The sequence below is a fragment of the Beta vulgaris genome, chromosome 4 (genome assembly GCF_026745355.1).
Source record: "Beta vulgaris subsp. vulgaris cultivar EL10 chromosome 4, EL10.2, whole genome shotgun sequence".
Taxonomy (NCBI): domain Eukaryota; kingdom Viridiplantae; phylum Streptophyta; class Magnoliopsida; order Caryophyllales; family Amaranthaceae; genus Beta; species Beta vulgaris.
Genome location: NC_079205.1, coordinates 8326851 through 8350248, shown reverse-complemented (window position 1 = coordinate 8350248; position 23398 = coordinate 8326851). Strand labels below are relative to the sequence as shown.

At 37.2% G+C, this 23398-nt stretch overlaps 1 protein-coding gene across 2 annotated transcripts; it reads left to right on the top strand.

Annotated features, from left to right (window-relative positions):
• Nucleotides 1–3398: 3398 nt before the first annotated feature.
• Nucleotides 3399–21965, top strand: LOC104907225 (ADP-ribosylation factor GTPase-activating protein AGD5). Of its 2 annotated transcripts, XM_010696118.4 has the most exons (11): nucleotides 3399–3566; nucleotides 7270–7328; nucleotides 7499–7589; nucleotides 12565–12619; nucleotides 12712–12802; nucleotides 12903–13137; nucleotides 13830–14049; nucleotides 14169–14344; nucleotides 15144–15389; nucleotides 15480–15535; nucleotides 21509–21965. In XM_010696118.4, exons 1-11 carry the CDS (start codon nucleotides 3516–3518, stop codon nucleotides 21666–21668), a joined length of 1440 nt encoding a protein of 479 aa, XP_010694420.1. In that variant the 5' UTR covers nucleotides 3399–3515; the 3' UTR covers nucleotides 21669–21965. The 2 variants fall into 2 exon arrangements, with proteins under 2 accessions (XP_010694420.1, XP_019108107.1); XM_019252562.3 differs by lacking the exon at nucleotides 3399–3566 and having other exon boundaries at nucleotides 7282–7339.
• Nucleotides 21966–23398: the final 1433 nt, after the last annotated feature.

The window sequence follows — 23398 nt, the reverse complement described above, 5'->3', positions numbered from 1 at the left end:
GTAACTCAGGACCTATGAAAATCACAAGATAGTAAACTTGGGACCTGTACGGAATAATTCATAGTTGGGACTTATAAAAGAAAATGGGTAATAGTTGAGTTATCTCGCTCTTATGAATTTTTCCTTTTAATTATCGTTGTTATCTTTCATAATTAGAGTTGCGGAGTAATATTAACAACTAGTCTAAATTTGACCTATAAGGATGTACGAATTAACGAATCTAGTGTAGAAGGTATTTTCGATCTATATCTAGTTTATGTGTTATGTGTGTGAATTAGCTTATGTGTTTAGTTGCGTTGCTGATTAGAACAAAGCTTATCATTTGGGATGAACCCCCCCCCCCCTTCCGTGATGCACATATATTATTTTGAAGCGCTCGATAGAATTCTGAAGGATATTATGTAGTCAGTGGATGTCACTAAATTACACAGGCCTCTTCGTGGCAAATTTCTTATCTTTTGTGGTGATCTAAGACAGATATTATCAGAGTTTTCAAAGGGTACCAGGCAAGATATCATGTTCTCTGCCGTAAGTTTATCCTATTTTTGGGATTCATGGTAATTATTAAAAACTTACCCGTAATATGCGACTTCAAAAAGGTCATTCAAAGTCGGGAGTTGATGAGGTTAGAGAGTTTTCAAAGCAAATTCTAAGCATCGGAGACGGGAAAGCAGATGGGCCAAATGCTGGTGAATATGTTATTGAGATTGTTGATGATATTTTTATAAACGGAGGTGCTGACCCTGTTTCGACAATTGTTAGAAGCACATATCCTAATGTAGAGGATAACTTATTGGAAGCCAATGTTTTTCAGAAACGCGCTATTTTAGCTCCGACCAATGAGATAGTTAAAAATAACAATGATCATGTTTTGTCTATCATTTCAGGATAAGAAAAGTATATATGAATTCGGATGCTTTTATAAAAAAAAGAAGGCAATTTAGCGGTCCATAAAATGTACTCAACTGAATTACTAAATACAATCAGATGTGGAGGGTTACCTAACCATAATATAATGTTAAAATAAGATCAGTACTCGATAATGTTTCTCATGAATATTGTTCAGCCATCTTGATTGTGTAATGGAACAAGATTAATTGTCAATCATCTACGGGATTATGTTATTGAAGCTACTATAATCTTCGAAGCAACATTAGCGACAAAATATCCATCTCACGAATGACATTAACACTGTCCGACTCAACTAAATTTCGTATTAAATTTCAAAGAAGACATTAGTGGTTTGTTTTGCTATGACTATAAATAAAATCCAAGGACAATCTCTTGCACATGTAGGATTGTATCTTCCTCGATCATCCTGTTTTTAGCCATGGTTAATTATATATTACCATATATAGAGTTACAAGCAAGCCGCAAGGACATAAAATCTCGTTCATGTGACTTTCAGAATGTGTAAATTTTAGGACATTAACACTTATGAAGTATAAGTTGTTTTATTTTTACTCATGCACTATTTTGATTTTAAATCATTTTGTCAGCCCTAATTTGTTGTAAGTACATAGATCGATCTGTGAGCAAGTTAGTTCTCGCATATTCTACACCGGTTTAAAAACTACTTTTTTGAGAAAAACAATAAAAGAGATCACTTGCGAGAATGTCAATTCTTTTCTTCTACCGCATAGAATCTCTATTATATAAGGGAAGGAGTGGGCAACGGTGTCCTCTTTTGAAATGCCTTTTTTGCCCCCCTTTTCCTTTCTAAATTACAAATGAAATGTCAAAATCAAAATCATCACTCAAAGAAAACTACCAAAAATTAATTTACAACACTCACTCACAAATCACTTAAAAGAAGAAACTTTACAAATCACTCATACAATTGAGAAAATCACTTATAAAAATCACGCAAATCACTCAAATAATCAGGAAACTTTATTAAAACTTAAAATTAACATAATAAACTAAAACTAATAACCTAGAACGTCAATACATACAAAAATATTTACAAAAATTTACTTACAAATCACTATTCTCAAGAACCATTCACAATTAATGGTGGGTCATGATAAAAAATAGAGGTGTATTTGTAGTGAAATCAGAATTTAGAAGTTAGACAAGGAAAAAAATTATTTACTTTTTTATAGTGTTTCCTATATATAATGAAACTTTTACATATATTTGGACCTACTTTTTCTATTATATAATAGCGATTAATTATCAAGGTAAAAATTTATGTAAAATATCATTCAAGAATTAAAGTACAACATATCTCTATTATATAAGGGAAGGGGGAGCTATGTGTCCCGAATGAAGAGACTATGTTACCCCCTTCCATTCTAAATTACAAATTCACTTACAAATCAAAGGGGCTTCAAACAAAAATACAAAAATATAATTATAAAATCACTCACAAGTCAACTAAAATCATAAAATTGCATAATTTACGTTATGCAAATCACTAAAATGAGAAAACTTTACAAAAACTTAAAAATTCACTTACAAACTACAACCTATGAAAAAATTGACTTGAAATCAAAGTGTCTACTTTCTTTACAATTTATGAAGTATTGTACTTAATTCAAAAATCAACTAAAAAATTATAATATTAGAAACATAAATAAATTCAATAAAATTTCTATTTTGTTCATAGAATTTAACTTTGAAAGAATAAAAAAAAACAAAAAGAATGGTAGAGACTTAAGTGACAAGAAACTAAACCAATCAAATTTTGCAACTAAAAATAATTATATTTCGTATGTCTAATGTTCAAATTTTGACTCTTATGTCGAAGAAAATCGAGTTTCTATTTCGAAAAAATTTACGCGTGCAAAAAATTCTAGGGATATTCCATTTGGTACCATTGTACTTTTGGCTTTTCCATTTGGTACCACTATTTTTCAGATAGTCTACATGGTACCACTATAATTTGATTTTATTCTTTATTGTAGCATTGAACTAAGTAAAGTGTTAATTTACGTTAGAATAGGCTAGAGTTTTAGTTCGATTTACATGTTTTAAATTCCGTTAAGGTTTTAGTAATCGTTTTTAGACGTTAAGGTCAAAGTTGAGGTCATATTTGACAATAAAAAGACATAGAATATTATGATCATTTTTATGAAAATTTTGACTGAAAAATAGAGCTTTAAGAGTTCAAACGACACCCTAAAATCTTAATTTAATAAATTTTTGCAACTGCAAATAGAAACATGCAAACCCAAAAAAATCATATTCTTGTTCAACCATTAACTAACATTTTACTTAAAAAATAGTATGATAAAGAATAATATTAAATTAGAGTGGTATCATGTGGAATTTTAAAATAACAGTGGTACCAAATGAAAAAGCCAAAAATTCAATAGTACCAAATGGAATATCCCAAAATTCTATATTAAAATAAAAGGTCATCATGTGCAATTTTTTTTTCATGTTTCCATAAATGTTGTAAAATTTCTATAGTAGGAGGTTGTCTTGTCTTGTTGATTTACCCAAGTCAGACCACAAAACAAATTCATCCCTCAAAATTTCTGATCCTTCTTTCTCTTCTTCTCCCAATAATGAACGAGAAGGCTAACGTTACTAAGGAGCTCAACGCCAGGCACCGCAAGGTCCTTTTCTCTCTCCTCTTCATCTTCATCTGTTTTTTTTTTTTTTTTTTTTTTTTTTTTTTTTTTTTTTGTAATTTGAAATTCGATCTGCAAGTGATTCTTTTTTGTTGTTGTTAAATCCCCATGATTTATCCTAATTTGGATTTTTTTTTTCAAATTGATGTGTTTCATCTTGATCTTGTACTAGTAGAATTGGGATAAACGGTAAATTGAAGTTTTAAAAATTAGTATTGTGCGATTTAAATAATGAGTTTAAGATGGTTGTTGGAATATTTTGTGGAATTTGGGTCTCTGTGAATCTTTTTTCTTTGTGAAATTGGGTGTATAACTGCATATGGGTGTTCATTGCTGCGATAATTCTGGTTGCTTTTAGGAAAGTAGAGCAACTTTTTTTCCCAGGTGCCCATATTATGATTTAGATTGATTGGATCTGGGTATGAGCAATATTGATAATTGAGCTCTTGGGATTATGCTTTACAATTGAAATTACTATATCTGAAAAGTTGGCTTCTTGGGGTAAATTTTAAGAAGGTTTATGTTCTCCATTTTGTAGCTAAGTTTCAACTTACTAAACCTTCTGACATCGATGACCTATATATCCAACTTGAAAAGGTACCAAAATCATGTATCTAAAGTTTATTAAGGCTTCCGCTTATGGTGATGCTGAGGGTGGCATATGCATGCAGGTTAAGTGTGTAATAGTAATACTATGATCTAGGGAGCTCTTTCCATATACTACATTTGATTGGAAGAGCATCGGCTAAGCTTGCCACTTTGCAACATATTATTACCCTTATAGTCCTTAGAGGGGTCAATCATCTCAAAATATGACTGTTTTTACATCTAGAAATTTCGCCTTTAACCTTTATAATACATAACTTCATCTTCTGCATTCTGCCACCACCCCAATCTTCTCGCCTATGTGGACACCATTACTTGAAGCCACCTTTACCTGCTTCCACCCTCCCAGCAGGCCAGCCTCTCTGTCTTCCATGGTAACGTCCATTGTTTGTCCACCCTTACCCCCTACGAATCTCGTTACCACTGCACCCTTCGACCTTCACTATTACTCCTTCACACAAGCCAAAGCAGGGATGTCAGTGTGTGGAGGTGGGTGCTGGGAGGATCTAAATTTTCCTACCCACCCTCTACCACCATCCATGGTAGGTTTAAAATCCGTAAGGACCACAACAATGCCTGCTCCGACAGGCATAAAATTAACCATGCCTGCCTCACTATCCATTTGGGTACTCTTTTGTCACAAAGTATCCATCTGAATCACCGTAGTACCCATCCACTTCTAGAACTCAATGAATTGCAATGTCCAAAAAAACAAAGTGACTTGTTACTTGATACATCAAAATAAATCTCTCTTAATGTGGAACTCTAACTCTAACATCAGTTCTGAAAATAAAGTCTCAAATAACTGAAACACAATCAATTTATTCTCACATACATTATAAGATGTGTGGGGCTGGGTACAATCTCTAAACCATATTCACCTCACTACCCCCTTTAAGGTAGACTTCGCCATGCCCATCCGACTGCTGACTAAAATCTCTACCATCCCTTTCCCAGGGGTGGACCATGAATGCGAGGCACCGGGGTGGTATTCACCAAACCTGCCCAACCTCACATATCCATAGGCAGAGCCTTGGGGTGGGTGGTGGAGCCAAAACTGCATAGTTACTATTTAACGAATTATATAGGAATCTACCTTGATTATGCTTTCAGTTGTTATCCATTTACACCGTGTTGGCTTCGATTAATGATGCAATCTACATGTTCTTGTGACTTTGTTTGCATAAGCACAAGTGTCTAACTGCACCAAAGAATTAAAATATGTGTTGATCTATTGTCTCCAGGATCACCCTGTCCCCGATGCTATCAGAATTACCTAATTGTGGTCCTCATCAATAAAATCACCCTTTTGGTTTTGATGTATTAAACATATCTACCACTCTTTTTTATCTTTAATTTTTCATGACAAGTAAAACAATTAAAAAGACACCAAGGGAGCGTCCGCTTGTAGGAGGATAAATTTCAAACATTTCTGCCACTTTCAGCTGTGAAGAGTGCAAGATCACCTCTTAAACCCATCTCTTTAATCTCCATTTCCCTAAGTGCTCTCCTTTTTATCATGGATATAAATCCGCATGGCCGTATTCAATACATGCTGTTTACGTTTGACATGACTTTCTGTAAAGCCCAAGATATGGTACCTCTTATATGGATTATACTGAAATGTCGACAGCTTTTGGGAACGTGCATTTGTAGCAAGGAAGGTAACATTGTTGGGGATGGTGGTATGGAGGTGGTTTTAATGATAGCCTTCGAACAATTATGGTATACAAGTAGTTGGGGTGGTGGTGAATGGGGGTTCAAAAGTTGCAGAAAATGGTTTTAGACCTTCTTTTTTTTTTTTTAACTTCAAATCTGTTTATTTGCACTTATTGGAACTTATTTGAGCTTATGTTTCCTGAAATTTATTTTCAAAGATGCAATGAGGGCCAGATGTTTGCTTCTACTTGCTCATTAATAGGGGAAATATACAAGCAAAGTAGATTTGGCTAACTGCTTTATTTTAGAAAGTCGCACATGTTAATGCATGACATGCATATTATTTAAATCCCAGATCTTTCTTTTGTAAATTGTGCCCAGGCGCATTTTTCAATCCATATCGCATTCTGCACCCTTGGGTGTAGCCTTGGCTGCTTTTTGTAGAATGACAACGAGAGAGAGGGGGGGAGGGAGAGAAAGAGAGAGAGAAAGGGGGAGGATGGGAGGGAGGGAGGAGAAAGAGAGAGAGAAAGAGAGAGGGGGGGGGGGAAGGGAGGGAGATGAGCATATGCCTCTGATGACTGTTGTTGATCAATCTTTTTCACTTCAGTTATCTCTTTCAAAACTGTTCTGTTTTTTTTTTTTTTTGCTTCGGTTTCACTCCAATTAGGGCTCTTTGAATAAAATTTTATGCCACAAAAGTAATAAAGGAGAAACAAGATACACCTTGTGTGTTAGAGGTGCATGCCTTCGCTTTGGGCCTCATGCCTAGGCTCCAGATTCCCTTTATGCCTCTTTAGGTCGTACGCTTTTTTTAATGAGAACTAAGTCCTAGAGATGTAATGATACTTTAGCTAGACACCATCAATCATCACCCCAATCCATATGTTTTGATAGAAATATCTCAATAGGTTGGTCAAATTGGGAGTTGTGTCATTAACACTTTGTTTGGATAGCAATATAGGAGGCAAAGAAAGGGAGGGGAAGATGGAGCTCCATTATCCCTCCAAATCTCTCCAATTTGGGAGAGATGATGTTTATTAAAGAGAAAAAAATGGATCTTTCACTCTCCTCTCCTTCCTTCTCACAATCCCTTATCCAAACAAAGGAACTTATTCCCCTCCCTTTCCCTTCCTTCCCTATCTCTCCATTCCTCCTATCCAAATACTGTGTAAGAGATTGATCTTTGTATTAGGTCCAAACTTTTGTAGCTATCATGAAGAAATTCTTGGTGATGCAATACAGCCTTGCAGGCTATTATGCTGATGCCGAAATTTAGATGCTCGAGTATTTATACTTTGGTCGTCAAAAAGACTTTCCAATATGATTACCTTTTGGTGTAATATTCTTGTGGCATTTTACATGTTACATCGTAATTTTATTTAATTTTTTAATTAGAAACCAGTCTTTTTTCTCTGTGCAGATTTTGGAAGGGCTTCTTAAGTTGCCAGAGAATAGGGAATGTGCCGATTGCAAAGCCAAGTAGGTCACTGGTAACATATGACCCAAATGTGTCAATGCTCAGCTTATTTGGTTGGCATTTCTCTTGAAACAACTGTCAAGAGAATCATGCTTGACTTTTTAATGACAGAGTCTCTAGATTTTTATCTTATGTTTATCTGAATTATTAATCGAAATATTGCGATACACAGAGGTCCAAGATGGGCGAGTGTGAACTTGGGAATCTTTATATGCATGCAGTGCTCTGGGATTCATAGAAGCCTTGGGGTCCATATCTCAAAGGTATATATATTATGTGTTATACACTCATATCCAAGGTTGTTGTTGTCTATACTCATATCCAAGGTTGTTGCTGTTATCTTTAAGCATGGGCATTAATTTTAAGCTTCTTCTGCTCCATGGTTAAGATTTTCTTTGAAAAATATTAATAAATTGTTACTTATAAGTCCTTTTTAATGTTGGATCAGTACTGCTATCTGATGGGTGGGAAATGCTTTATATGCATGTTTGGTTTTATTCTTTCTTTGAGGCCGATTCCTTTTTGTTTCCGGATGGTGCGAGAATTTAAATGAAATTGACTATAGATGTAGTTAAGTAGTTATCAGACTACATATGGTTGTTGGACTGTGATGGTTTTGTATTGTGGTTGCCTGGTTGGGAATACCTCTAGTTGATTAGATTGGAATTGTATTGTAAGGAAGAGCAACTGCTAAATCATTTTTTTTCCTCCTGAGTTGCTGACTGACCTACCATGTGAGTCGTAATCAAAAGCACCGATGTTACTCTTTGTTTAGGACTCAACTATCTCAAGTTTTATCAGCTAAGATGCTTAAATTACTTATGTCTTGATGGGGTCCATACTGGATCTCAAATTTACAATATCTTTGCACTTTATCTTCCCTTATTGCTTTCATTTGATTAGTAGTGGGTGTGTAGTAAGTACCTATAATCATAAATCTGGGCATCGTCAGTCTGTCAGAATCATCTTTTTTTTTTTGGCGAGGTCAGAATCTAGTACTAGGAAGTAGAACGATCTGTCAAGAAGGAAAGATCTTTGACTTTAATACTAGGCTATGTTGATAATTTTAAATAACTGTTCTGCTGTTCATATAATAAAATTAGTATAATGGCACTTGGGCATGTATGCTACCGAAGCCTAATGGTTTATGACTTCTCTCTTTGAAGGAGGTAGTAGGACTCGACTTCTCCTTAGGGTATTATTAAAGAGATTTGATAATAGATTAACTATGAGCATATCATTGAACTGATACTTGACTGGTTCATAGGAATGTATTGTAGATAGGTTTGAAATATGCCTACAGTGATTCAAAATCTAGGTCAATCCAATAATCTACACATCCATCATGTGATCAAGATGTTTGTCCTCCTAAAATGGTTGATACATGATAAAAGGAGGCTTTTGCAATGTACTCCCAGCGTCGAAAATTTGTTTGAACACTTACAAGGGCACAATGAGTGCTTGAGTTATGTAACTGTTATCTTGATGGAAAAGTAGATGTCATAGAAAATAGTGAGGTAGTTGTATTATCATTTTGATGGTAAAGTAGATGTGAATTGGTATAATGGGTCTAAAAGGAGATGTAAGAAATAATAATATAGTGGGGGCCTTGCCTAAAAACGAAGTGTTTAAACCTCGGACTCGGCAAATTTTGCCATATACCGGTGTCGGTATGACACGCCAACACCGGTACAAAATACGTGTCGGATACGACAAAGTTCACTCGAACACGGCGGCTCCAAACCCTAGATTCTCAAACCCTAGAGTTCGAAGAGGAGAAGAGAAGAAAAGAAGAAGAGGAGAAGAGGAAAAAACGATAACTCACCTTGACTCGAAACCGGAGTTTCAAACTCGCCGCCGGAGCTTCGAACTCGCCGGTAAGTGTTTCCGTCTCTTCAGTCTTCACTTCTCTTCCTTTTCTTCTTCTCTCTCTTCAAACTCGTGTTGTCTCTTCAGTCTTCATCTTTTCTTTTTCTTTTTCTTTTTCTTTTTGTCACAAGTCCACTTGACTTTGTCCCTTTTCTTTTCTTTTTTCTTTTTTATTTTCCTTCTCTCCTTTCCTTCTTCTGTTCTACTTTCTTTTCTTAAAATATTTTTTTCTTCTTAGCCTATGGCTAAGTTGTTCTATTAAATTAATATATTATAAATAGACAATTATAAAATATAAATTAGCTGTTTAATTATTAAATTTTATATTATAAAATATTATTTTCGCGTACCCGTACCCTTCTCCAAATTTCGGACAGAGTCCCCGTTTCCTGATTTTTTTGGAATTGCCGTACCCGACACTCGGATCCGTACCCATATCCGACACTCCTAGCTGAGTCCAGGTAACATAGGTTTAAACTATTATGGAACGAATTTACAAGGAAACTATTCGAACTATTATGGTATGGAGGCAATATTCAACATTATACTTTGCTTTATACTTCCCCGGTTCCATAATTACTGCAACAATTACAACTTTGACCACAAATTTTACCATCATGTATAGTCATGGAATATTGTTATATCTACCTCAATCTTTAGATTTAGTTTTCGACTATCAATTTTTCAAACTTCTACTAATACATAATTGAAGATATTGGTAGTCAAAGTAGTGCATTGAAAACCGTGAAATTGCAAGTATTGCAATAATTATGGAATAAAGGAAGTATTCTAGAATTGGGAAATTCTATCATAATTTTCTTTGAAAGTTACACTTTCCTTTTTGTGGTTGACCTTTGAAATTTTTGATTGCAAATTCTCACATATATAAATATCCAAAAAAATCTTGTCGCATGTGATCCTGTTGGTTTTGTTTCTATGTGTATTTTCGAATTATTATATTTTTTTACTAATATGTAACTATAGATAATTAGATATAAAAGATTAAAAGTGTGCAATGGAGACCATGAAAAGGGAAGTGTAAATATTAGAAAGAAATGGAGGGATATAATCTTTTAAGTAGAGTTTAAATTGGAAAAATAGGAACACCTTTTCTTTGTTTCGAGATTTATCTTTCAGTCGATTTTGGAATAACTATTAAGATGACTTCTCACTAAAATGCAGAGTCATGTGGAGAGGACTGTATCATTCATGCCTCTATTTTGACATAGCATGCAAATCTATGTTGATGAGTACTAGCTTAAATGGGGTGCTGCGGATTGTTTATCATTTAGCTCATAATCACTCTCACTCATTGTTCCCGGGGAGATATATAACACTTGTCAGCCCCTTTTACTCATCCTTTGTAAATTTTGGGTCTCCGCTCCCTACACGTGCAAATATTAAGTTTTCTATCTTTTCTTAAATGATTTGGACAAGTTCTGTTGGGAGACATTTTAGGCCTCTCTAAATCATTCATTCTACGGGCCACCTCCAAGACTTCAAATGGTCCACATACAAATCTTTTCGAAGTGCAAATTTTGATTTGGAATTCAGTAGTATGATATGAGATGCAAGTTTTTACTGGAATTTAGTCTGGGTAAGTTGTGTTTATGTAAGTGGGAAGCAGGAGCTTCCTAGAGTTGCACCAGAAGTGGCTCTTCCGTGTGCACGGAAAGAAGCGGGGTCAGTTTTGGAGCATTTTTCTGGTGAAGTATGTCAGTTTTGGAGCATTTTTCTGGTGAAGTATGTCATTTTGGGATGCGAGAAGGAGTTGGTTTACATAAATTCTTCGTCTTTTGATTATGGAAGATGATACTGGCTGAGGCCAGAAGCCTTGACCTTGGTGTTGTGATGACGACTTCTTTCATTGTCACTCACTAGTTAATACTTTAGTATTCAATCATATAAAAACTTTATCCACTGAGGCCCTCTTATGATGCACTTTCTATGCTTAGTTGTTTTACATAGTGCGTGTTTGGTTCACGCAAGGGAAAGAAAAGGAATCAAGAAAAGGAAATGAGGGAAAATGAATCAAGAAAGGGCATTCAATGATTTTGTTTGGTTTAGTGGTTAATGAAAACCAAATCTGTTTTATCTTGTTTGGTAGAGTTATGAAAAGAAAGAGAATAATTATGGGTCTCCAACACCTTCACCAATTTCCTGCACTCAGCGTCTTATCTCCAGAATTTGGCCACCTTGAAGTTTTTTTTCTCTCTTAAATTCTTCAACACCAGTCACACTGCTTACCACCTTCATAGTCCATCATCATCCAAAAACCCACACAGATCTTTTGGGCAAAATTCGAGCTCTTGGTCTCCATATGTTCCACATCTACATTTTCAAGTGGCTATAAGATTTTCTTAGCGTGTCTTTTTCTTGTTTACTCATTGTGCCTTGCTTCGATGTGATGTTCGTGTTCTCTTCTTTTCTTTATCTGCTAGATTTCGGAGGTTGTGGGTGCGATATGGACAGTTCTTTTCGCTGTGCATTGGTGCTTTAGTGATGATTTTGTGGCTGTGTGGTTCATTTTGAGTGTTTTCAGAAGAGTGAGAGGATAGGTGGGTTGTGATGGTGGTGAAGCGGCGGGTTGTCGGTGGGGTCTGAAGGTGAGTGGTGATGTGAAGTGTTGCTGTGGATGGGAATTCTGGTGGTAGCGGTGGTGGAGGAACGATGGGCCTCTGGTGGTGGCAATGGTAGAGTGGTGTAGACAGAGGTGGGCTAGGAGTGGTGCTGAAGTCCAGTGATGGTGAGAATTGGGCTGGTGGTGTCTGGTGTGGATGTAAGTAGGTGGTGATCATGAGGTTGAGATGTGAAAACCCAATGCTGTAGTGATTAAGTCTCATGGGGGTGTGGTGACTAGGGAATGGTGTTTACATGAAAGTAGAACTCTAAAAAGAAAAGTGTTGAAAGGTAATGATAGAAAATATCAACAAACACCAAGGGGATTAGGGGTCAAAAAGTCCTTTTCCCTTTCTCTTTCCTGATTCACCCCAACCAAACAGTCCCTAAGGTGCTCTTCTTTTGTCACATGAATATTGCTATGTCCCAGCATTACCTTATCTGTAGCGTGTCATCATTCGTAAGGATTGCAGCGCTTGAGATCATGTGCAATTTCCATCTAGTTGATATAAGTCATGGATCTTTCTTTGGCACCTTTCCTGTTACTGATTCTTTTTCCCTCCTGTAAAGTCAGATAGCTAGGTTTGATATGCACATTTTGTAACTGATTATTGGCTGCCCTTATACACACACCCACACACATGTATTAATTATATATTTCATTCTCAATTTTGCACCATACAGATCGTCATCATGTGCAATAGACATTTTCACTGAAAGGGAAATTGTTATATTATGAACCTTTTGCAGGTGAGATCGGCAACACTTGATACATGGCTTCCGGAGCAGGTTGCGTTCATTCACTGTAAGTGGTCAATGTTCTTTGTAAGTTAAATTCTTATAATGGACTTTTGCTTCACATGAATTACACTTGCATTTCTTTCCTTGTGTATACAGCCATGGGAAACGAGAGAGCTAACAGTTACTGGGAAGCAGAGTTGCCTCCCAATTATGATCGAGTTGGAATTGAGAACTTCATCCGTGCAAAGTATGAATTATGAGTGAACTGATACCATTTGTTTATTACGCTTGGTTAAGTCATTGTTTACTCTTTTTTTCCGATGTTCATATTGTGTGTTAATATTTAGGTATGATGAAAAGAGATGGGTGTCAAGAGATGAAAGACAAAGATCACCATGTGGTGGAGGTGAAGAATATGTGCCTCCGCATCAATCAAAATTGGAGGAGAGGAATGGGCATGTGTATACTAATAAACATGTAAATGTGAATGAGGAGAGGAAAAACACACTTCCTCCTAGTACGAGGGAGACTAGATCAGCAGGAAGAATTAGCATCCCATCCCCTCCCAAAGGAATTGAACAGGTTAGAATGTCCCTGCAGATTCTAAAATTGCAAATGCTATGTGCTAGTTCACCTTCAATCAGGGTGCTGTGCTAAATATACCATTTTTGTAGTTTTTGGCCTTTTTTGGGCCTGGTTGTCTCTCATTAGAATATTGGCATTTTTTGGTCAAACTTCATGGCATTTCAGGTCTATCATCTCACTCTTATAAAATTTTGACCAACTCTTTGCTCTTAAAGGGCTTAGGATGGTTTTGTGGCTATCTTGCAGAACATGAGATCTGATTCTATAATTATGTCCAAATGTTGCTGTTGTTGGGCTTGAGTTTTGAGTGGAAATCCCCTCCCCGTAATGAGACAATGTGTAAGGAACTAAGGATAGAAGAAAATGCTAATACAAATTTTTATATGCTGGAAATATGGTCAGCATGTAAAATTTTCTGCTAGACTATCAAAGGTAAAATTTCCTTGAAAATGATGTTCTTATGTCAAACTCACTGTGTAGACTTAAAATCACTTACAGTTGCGTTTCTTATGCTCACATTTTATCATTTTCTTGCTCTACTTTGGGATTTATGCCCTTTTATATCAATCGTTGATTGAATTTTTTCTGTATCTGAAAGCGAGTTCCAGTTTAACTTCCATTGTGTATCTAATATCCTGTAAATTCTTTATGCTCCTCTCACCCCAATCTTCTATTTTTTTTTGTAATAGGCTGCTCCAGCTCCCCTGCCCCAACATGAGATCCAGAAACCTGAAGCAGCTGTTCAAGAATCAGAAATGACGAAGCAGGTGGCTAATCCATCTTCAGCTGCTTCTCCTCCCAAAGTTGATTTTGCAACTGATCTTTTCAACATGCTTTCCATGGATGATTCTAGTGAAATTCCTTCTGAAAGTGCCAATAATGATGATAATGCTTGGGCTGGATTCCAGTGTATGTGAACAAAGTTTGCCTTTCTCTGACCTGCGTGATAAACTTCTATGATTTTGTTTCTGGAGCTGGGAAAGTTAATGCTTTATTGTTGACATTTTCTTTAATTCCAATATTTGCAGCTGCAGCGCAAGCATCAACTTCTGAGAAAGCTGATTTGAAGAAGGATGTTGACTTTGGCAAAAAGTCTGCTTGTGGAATTGAAGATCTATTCGGTGATTCTCCTGCATCTACGCCTCCAGTTATGCAGCAACCACAGAAAGATGTGAAATCAGATATTATGAGTCTTTTTGAGAAGGTTTGCACCTTTGCGTTTATTGGTACTGCTACATTATGCCACCTTTTGGAACTACGACCTGATAACATCTGTTGACTTGCCATTATTATCTGTTCTCTATGTTAGAATTTTCTTCTATTTTGGGACATGTATGGACAACTGGTAGCTATCTGCAATATGTAGAAGACTTAGCTTTTTTAGGCTAGTTTACAGTTGAAGAATTCAAGCAATTCTACCTTAAAGTAGATTCAAGCAATTCTACCTTAAAGTAGATTACTGCTCAGCTTAAATTATTGACATGTTAGGATTTTGCTCTATAGATTGGTATTCCAATCACAATCATCTCTTGCTTCTTATTTTTGTTTTTCTTGGATCGGTGTCATAGTCATATTTATGCCTTTTGTCCTTTATTTTTGTGTAACGAAATTTTCATGGATAAGTTTTCTTTCCTTTGCTTGTCTGGAATAAGGCCGTGTATCTTGTTGTTTTGGGCCAATACTCAAGTTGATCCACTCCTGCTTTTTATTAGTCTCTATGGTGGAGACTACTGATGGACATGCATCGCATTTGTATATGTATATATTAATGGAGTTTATCCTGCTTGTTCCGCTCTTATCCTGCTCAAAGCAGTTATTTGCTCATGATTCTTTGGAACTGGATGTAATTGCATAGTAACGCTTGCTTCTGTTGCGCCTGTTTTTGCACTCTTTGATGAGCTATTATTTTAGCAGCTAGTCAGTTTGTCCATCAATACATTTCTGATGTTGTTTATGAGTTGATGCTTGGATATATACTTAATATTCTTTACATTGGCATGCAGTCCAACATGGTGTCACCATTTGCTGTGCGTCAACAGCAACTTTCTATGCTGGCACAGCAACAGAGTCTTCTTATGGCCGCGGCTGCTCAAGCAACTAATGGGGCATCAAAACCACCCGCCAATATGCAACAATCTGGATTAAATGGCACCAATATGCCGGCTCAAAACTGGGCAAATCTTGGGTATCAAATTCCTGGGTTAACTATGCCTTTAGCAGGGCAGAATGAAGTTGAAAAATTAGTTCAGGTGAAGATTCCTTGTAGCATCTGGATCGTCTTACTTTTTGTTTTGACTTGTCAAGGAGACTTAATAGTGCAATTTGTTTGTGTTGAGCAGATTGGGAACTCTCAGTCAATGCACACAGCAGGGAGTCCTCCTTTTCCAGCAATGGGGTAATTAAAAAGAGTTAATTAGCTTGTCTCAGTCAATGCCTAACTAAGTTTAGAACGCAATAAAATAACTATTTATGATAAAGAAAAGGGACAGAAATCATTCTTTTGCTAGGCCAACGTTATCATATCGGTCTTTTAAGAAGGATCATATTATCAACTCAAGACGACTGTAGCAAAGACGGGTACCTTGAACTAGATGATGAGTGGAACATCTTATGAAATTATGAGAGTGTTTGGTATGAAAACTTTTGATGTAGGAAACGGATCAAATAAGCGTTTTCATTTCTAATTGTTTGGTATGAGTGTTAAGTAACAAATATCGTTTCCGAATTGAAACATAATCCCCCATTTGTTACCTTTATCAAACTAGTGGAAACAAATCATGTTTCCTTCCTCAATCATAAACCTCTCAATTGTTTCCATTCCACTAGGATACCAAACAACTATTAAAGGTAACGGTTATTATTTCCATTTCTCCTCCTTGTCAAAATCCTTTCCATTCCGTTTCCATTAATCTTACCAAACACTCCCTATATATACATAGGAAGATTCGAGTTGGAAATATAGAGGATAAGATAAGAGAGAATCGGCTTCGTCGGTTTGTGAATGTGTGACATCATGTGCAAGTAAGAAGATGGACTGGCTAGGAAAGTAGCTAATTGAGCTTATAGGGTATACTAGAAGCACACGAGGGATACCGAGGATGACTTGGACATAGGGATTTGGACTTGGGTACTTTTGGGGACGGATTTAGAGTTTCACAATGAAATTTAGAGTCCTTGAAATCAGATCACTTTTCCTCCAAAATTTCCAAATCTCCTCCAGCCTTGTAACGCGCTCTCACCTTATCGGCTCCTCGGCCATCGATCGTCGCTGGCAGCCGTTGGCACCTCTACTTCGACTATTCCTTACTCTCTACTCTGTAGTCGACTCTGGTTTTGGTTTTAATTTTATGACCCTTGTTTTCTTGTTTCTTTAACTAGGTAAGTGATGCACGTGAAAGGTAAAATAGTGAGTACAGTTGTCCAGTACTGTTTTCTTTTTTTAAAATAAAGCTGTAGTGCTTGGCTTGCTGTGCAGTAATTATATAGGGAAGTAACTAATTACTGCTTCATTTCTTTCTTTTTTTTTTTTTTTTTTACCTAAGTTAACCCTATATTTTTTTATAATATTCTTGAAAGGAAGAAAGCTTATTATTATTTAATTTTTTTACATGTATGTCATTTAATTATTTTTTTGTACAAAAATTAAATAGAGATTACGAAATAGGTGTAAAAAAATTAAGGTAATATTATTCATTAAATTTATTATATATTTTTTATTTTTCTTTTTTCGAATCCAAGCCGTACCCGTTTTCGTAAATTTTGATTTTATCGTTTTCCGTCTCCGTACCCGTATAGGTGCTACCAGGGAAAAAAAAACGCGCTCGCGGTCGCGTTCGCGGGAACGGTCGCGTTGTCGCGGGAACGGCTTGTAACGGCGAAATAGAACGTTTCGCGGCCGACGCGGCGTGAATTTTTTTAAAAAATTCACATTAATATGTTTTAACCTTATTTGCATTTTTTAAGTTTATGAAGCATTATTAGAACATAATATAATCAAATCTAATAGAATATCATGTTTTCTCAACTATATAATTAAATCATAAAAAAAATTTGGCCAATATTTGAAAAGAACGGATGTAACGGGGATAAAATCGTTCTAACGCGGCGAGTTCGCGTTACGGAACGGACAACGCGCCGAGAAGTACGTGAATTTTATTATGGCGTTCCGTAACGGGATTTCGCGGAACGGCAAATCCAAAATCCGTTACAGAACGGCCGTTCTGTAACGGAACGGGAGAGTTTTAATTCCATGGGTGCTACCTTGGTCAAAACAAGGCCGCATCATATCGTTTACCCCAAATCTAGCGAACCGATACTACCCGCATCGTAAATGTGTAAGAAAAAACGCGTTTTAGGTGGGTTGAAGGGATATCTCATGGTCCGAGCCCATATTTGGCGGTACAACAACCGCATCATCCATGTACCCGCATCATCGTGACAGTTACCGCGATCGTGATCGAAATCGCATTTTCGAACTATGGTAGAAAGAGATCTCCAAGAGCATGTAGCAACAACAATTTCTGCATGGGTCAACATTATCTTTGGTGAGCATATATATATGGATTCTCTTCCTCCACTCTCTTCTATCAAATGCTATGTGCTCCTATAACTTAAATTTTCTTATTATCTCTACGCCTTCCATCCAATTTATCTTAGATCTTCCCTGAGTTCTAAAATCTCTATACCAGGGGCATTTAATTGGTTTGAATTCTTTTTAAACCATTGTTTAAGGTGGTTATGGAAGAAGCGTTGCGAGTCTGCTGGTTCTCCCAGCCTGCGCCATATATTTGCCGTTGGACAATCACGCAAAATATGAATAGTTCTTCATTGCCACCCCAAACAAATCTTCTAATCTTTTTATCAATATCATAACAAATTGACTGGAATCTTTGTAGTTTGCACAGAATAGGTTGACATGGTGGAGAATAGTTGAGGCCAAGGTGATAAACGAGAGGCACCCCACCCGATCATTGATCGTGGAAATAGTTGGTCTTCCACGCGAAAGGCGTCGATTTATTTTTTCACATAGATGATTAAAGATGTCTTTTGTAACTCGGCTTATGATCGTAGGCATCACGAGATAATTGCCCAGATCATTGGTAGCTTACATGCCCAAAGCCACACATTTCTGCCCAAGACTCATCATCCACATTCTTAGAGGAATATGCACGTTATTTTGGAAGAATAATCTTTTGATCTGGAGGTCGACAGAATCTGGCGAGACAATCCTGGATAACATTGGCTTGGTGGAATATACACGTTACTTTGGAAGACTAATCTTTTGATCTGGAGGTCGACGGAATCTGGCGAGAGTGCGAGACAATCCTGGATAACATTGGCTTGGTGGCACTTCCTTCCCCAAGTATAAGATTGTCTGAAAAAAAAGATTAGATAACAAGGGTCCATCTCTACTAGCTCGGATTGGCTTCCATCGACCCCTTCAATTGCTTCTTCAATCTTTTGATTCAAACGTTCCATACACATGACAGAAATTTGGAGATAAGGTCCATCCGTCTATGTGAAAATGAAGAGAAGGAGATATGTGACTTTGGCGACTTTTGTTCCACTTCAGTGATCACCACAATTTTTTAACATGCAAAGTCCGTGTCTGCAAGATTCAATTGCTTGACTCAATTATATATTTTAGAATCTTCAGCCTTTCTTTTTAGAAATTGACGCTAGGGGTCTCAACTATGATTGCACATCTTTAAAAGGTCCTAACTATCAATTATCCAATGAAGGTCCCAACTCTGAGGGGGTGTGACTTTGCTTGGACCCTACAGGCTGCTTAACCTGCTGCAGCAGGTAATGAGTCATGTGACTTCACTTTCTCTATCCAACTCAACTCAGAAAAACAGCAATACACCCACACTTGAACCCACCTCCCAAAATGATATGGAAAGGCAAGGATTGTTCCAGAAGTTCCGAGTCCAGCAATCGGAATTTAAACATGCCAGGATCTCTCTACATCCCTTGTTACTTCTAACACACTTTCTTCACCCTGAACTCTGCACTGCATTTTATTTTTTCAATCTTTTGCTAAATTGGAGCTTTTTCAGCTGGTTTTCTCGGTTTGTGCTGATTCTAAGCTCCTCAAGGAAGCACCTAAAAAAAAAGTTCCTCAAGGAAGCAATGGGGTTGCTTTAAATTATCAAGAAAGATGGAGGGTTTTTTTTATTAATTGCCTGTTTTCTGCTAAAGAGTTTGATAAACGCTTATCTTGTTTAATGACATTTGAATTTTAGAACTGGGGTTGAAACTTTTACTTATGGTAAGGCAATACAGGTGGCTCTGAAGCTTGATGTACTGGGGAGAGATCTGATGTTGTAAAATAGCGAAAATGCAAAGAATCTAAGGAGAGAAAGTAGGAAAAAGCATCTAAGAAAAATTTGATCTGAAAACTGAAAGTTAAAATAGAACGCCTGAAGATTGGGAAAGTCGACAAAATATCGGTTGAAAACCTTCGAAATTTTCCGAGAAGATGGTGTGGAAGAATCAGAGACTCAAGAGTAGACGTGGTTATTGGACAGGGTAGTCCAATGGTTAAAGGGTTAGGGTCAATTTTACAGGGTTTTTATTGGACAGAGTCATTATTGGATAGGGCCATTATAGGGCCAACAAAGATACCCAATAATTTTAAAAAATAAAGTAAGTTTTATAAAAACAATTACATATTCGGATTCGCATTCATTTATACTTACTTTTGGCTCTCTTTGTTTCTTGTTTTTCTTGCTTGTTTACCGACCCGCCCATTATCGGCCCGCTATAAGCCCTCTATCCATTTGGCCCGGCTCGCTACCGACCCTTTATGAGGCGACCCTATTATGACCCGACCCACTTCCGACCCGCACTGACCCTGACCCGACCCGCCCAATAACCAGGTCTACTCAAGAGTAGATGATTTTGCGATGAGGGAAACGGTTATTGACTGTAGCAGTGTAGCAAAGTTATGGTTGTGGAGATTGAAATGCAAGAAAAATCAAGAAAAATATCAAGAGGAAAGAGATGGAATATTAAAAATCTTTGCAGTAGAAAATCTAAGAGGAGCCTAATAACAGAGAGGAGAGAAAAAGGTTTTGGGCTAGGATTATTCTTTGGGCAGATCAAAACTCTGAAAAGATATTGCAACACAGTCTGCTCCTTTTCTAATGAACTTCCTGTTTCTTCTGGAAGATTAACAGTACAATGGCGGCTTCAAATCTGTAATAAGCTGAATAATATTGGGGAAGCAAATGGATCCCACTTATTACAAACTTTTTAACTTGCTCAACCATGTAAAGGTCATTTGAGCCCAAACAATTGATACCATCTGGCATCTGTTATTTCATATGGAACTACGGGTCGAATCAAAACACAATATTATTTTCTTAGGAAAAGTCACATCCCCCCAAAGTTGGGGTCTCCATTGGACAATTGCTAGTTGGGATTTTTTAGAAATGTGCGGGTTAGAGTTGGGACTCTTCGCCTGGTTTTTTCCTCTCTTTATTTTGTCATGTTACCCTATTTTTGTTGTAGTTTCTGTGCATATGTTATTTTCTCTTATAACATATTCTCATGCCTGTAAAAATTAACTTTTAGCTTCCTGTACCCCCATCCCGAAAGGGTGATACCTGAATGAAAATTTCACTCAACAGAAATTTGAGAAATGCATGCAACTTTATTTACATACTATCTCCGCTTCATAATGCACAACACTTCAGATTTGTTGGCATGGGTCAAAGAGCTTCTAAATCTGAAAATAGAGATCAATTGGCTACTATATCCCTGCATCAGATAACTAGAGAACAAAAGGGTATAATTTGAAAGTCGGAACTAATATTCTCGTCATTGTTTCGTAATATGCCTTGCATTCTGAAATAAGAAAAAGAAATTGTGTGTGTTGTTTTCTGAAAAGAGGGATTTTACTTTGGGGGGAAGCCTGATTAGTTTTTATTTCCTAAGGACCAATTTTTTCTATAGATGCATAGGTATTTGATAGCCTGGCAAGATCAGCGACTCCAGAGTTTAATATAGCCTGTCTGAAACTTTTTTGTTTGTTTTAATTATGCATAGATGTAAGACTAGATAAAAATGACTAGTGCCATAGTGCGCGGTGAGTAGTGACCCAGTTTTGATCATTTTGCATTAATTGTATCAGTATCAACTGAAAACTTCATAGTAGTAGATTCAAATATGACCTGAATAAACTGAATACTAAACCAAATAAATCATAGCCTAAATATGACCCAAACGACCCCTTAGTGCCTGTATGTAATCTATCAGCGGGAGTTTAGCCTTGAATGCTCACAGTACTGACATATATGGCTTATCTTATAGCAGTATTCTCTTTCATAACCTTTCTTCTGCTGTTTTTTTTCCTTGTGTGCAGTTTCTACCCTATGAGTCAAGCTATGCCTGCAAATGGTGCAGCTGCTGTTGAAATGAGCAACAATCCTGCAGCATCTGCAGCTACAATGGGAACTTCAACGCAAAAGGCAAATGATTATGACTTCTCGTCGTTAACCCAAGGGCTGTTTTCAAAGCGATGAGTTGCACTTGGAAGACTTTGCCGTTCACGTTGTCCTAATTAGGACAACAAAAGTTGCAAGTTTGAGAGCATTTCCTCCTCCATTGGTTGCTGTAAAAACTATACGTAGGGAAGGTTCCAACTGTTTGGGATTGGCTCTTTTGTATGATTCATGCTTGATATGTATTTTTTTTTTCTTTGGATCAATAAAGATGAATTTTGACAGACCAAAATATGTTGCATCTTATGCTTCAGCTTTTATAAATCTTTCATATAGAGGTAATTCTGATTATTTAATCAAGAAGACTGGTTTCCTGGATTGTGGAGTGAATTATTATTGTTATTTTAACTCCATCACGTATTTTTTTTTTCGATTTTTCCACCAGGTATCTCTGTACTTTATCAAAATTTATGAGGTACTCCTAATATTAAAAAAATGCACCAGTTACCCTTACTTTTGAGGTAAAATGTACGAAATACCCTTAATGATTAACGGTGTCAAGTTTTTCTTAGTCATTAAGGTTAATTAACCCCTCTAATTATACCCTATAACCCTAACTCCTAACTCTCTAACACTACACCTCCATTTAAACCCTAACTATCCAACCACCACAACCCCCTCAGCCCTTCCCCACCCCCTCCCCCAACCTCGTAGCCGCCTCCCCCTCACCTTGCAGTCGTCCTCCCGTCACCCCACAACCCCCAGCCACGCAACCCACCCCATCCTGCAGTCGCCATCCCCTTACCAAGAGCCCCCAGCCACGCAACCCACCCCCGATTTCGTAGCCGCCTTCTCCTCACAAGACCCACCTGAAAACCCCTGCAGCTTCTCAAAACTTCGACAAAGAGGATCTGGGTTGATGGATTTTATGCCATTTCTCAAAACCCACCTGTGTCCATCTGTTGCATTTTTCGCCATTTTTGTCTCTTCTCAAAACTCCGATTGAAACTTGGGGTTGATAGATTTTTGTCCCTTCTCGAATTCGTGGGGTTTTGGGGGATCTGGGTTGATGGATTTCGTAGATTTTTTGCCAAGCACAGGGGGATGCGTGGGAGGGCGTGGGCTACATTGGTGGTGGGCTGCATTGGTGGGGGAGGGGGAAGGGTGGTGGGTTGCGTGGGTGGGAGAGGGGTGGGGGTTGCGTGGGAGGGGGGGTTGCATGCGTGGGGGAGGTGGTGGTGGTTGGCTGGTTAAGGTTGGGGTTAGGTGTTAGGGGGTTAGGGTTTTAAGGGTTAGGGTTAGAGGGATAATTGGGGTTAGAGAGAGTTGTTGAGAGTTAACTAGGGTTAATGACTAACGAAAACTTGATGTCGTTAGTCATTAAGGGGATTTCGTGAACTTTATTGAAATAATAAAGGTACCTGGTGCATTTTTTTAAAATTGGAGATACCCCATAAATTTCGAAAAATCACATGGATACCTCATTAAAAAAACCCTTTTTTCTTTGAATTCCTCACTTTAATAGGGTTGGGGTATATAGTAGGGTTAGGATCTTCTAGGCGCCCTTCTTACTGTGGTGCCCCTTCAAGGATCACTAAAATTGAGATTGAAGTGTAAAATTGAGGTCGGACGATACAAGGATGACACTTAATGAGCACTAAAAGTCTAAAATCATGAACTACATGCGCGTTAATTGCTAACTAAAGTGGTCTTCCTTGCACTAAAGCAAATAATATTCTCCGAGTACTCAAACAGAGATTAGAAAAAAAGAAAAAACTTTGCTGAAAACACTTCTTTCCCTTTCCATAGAA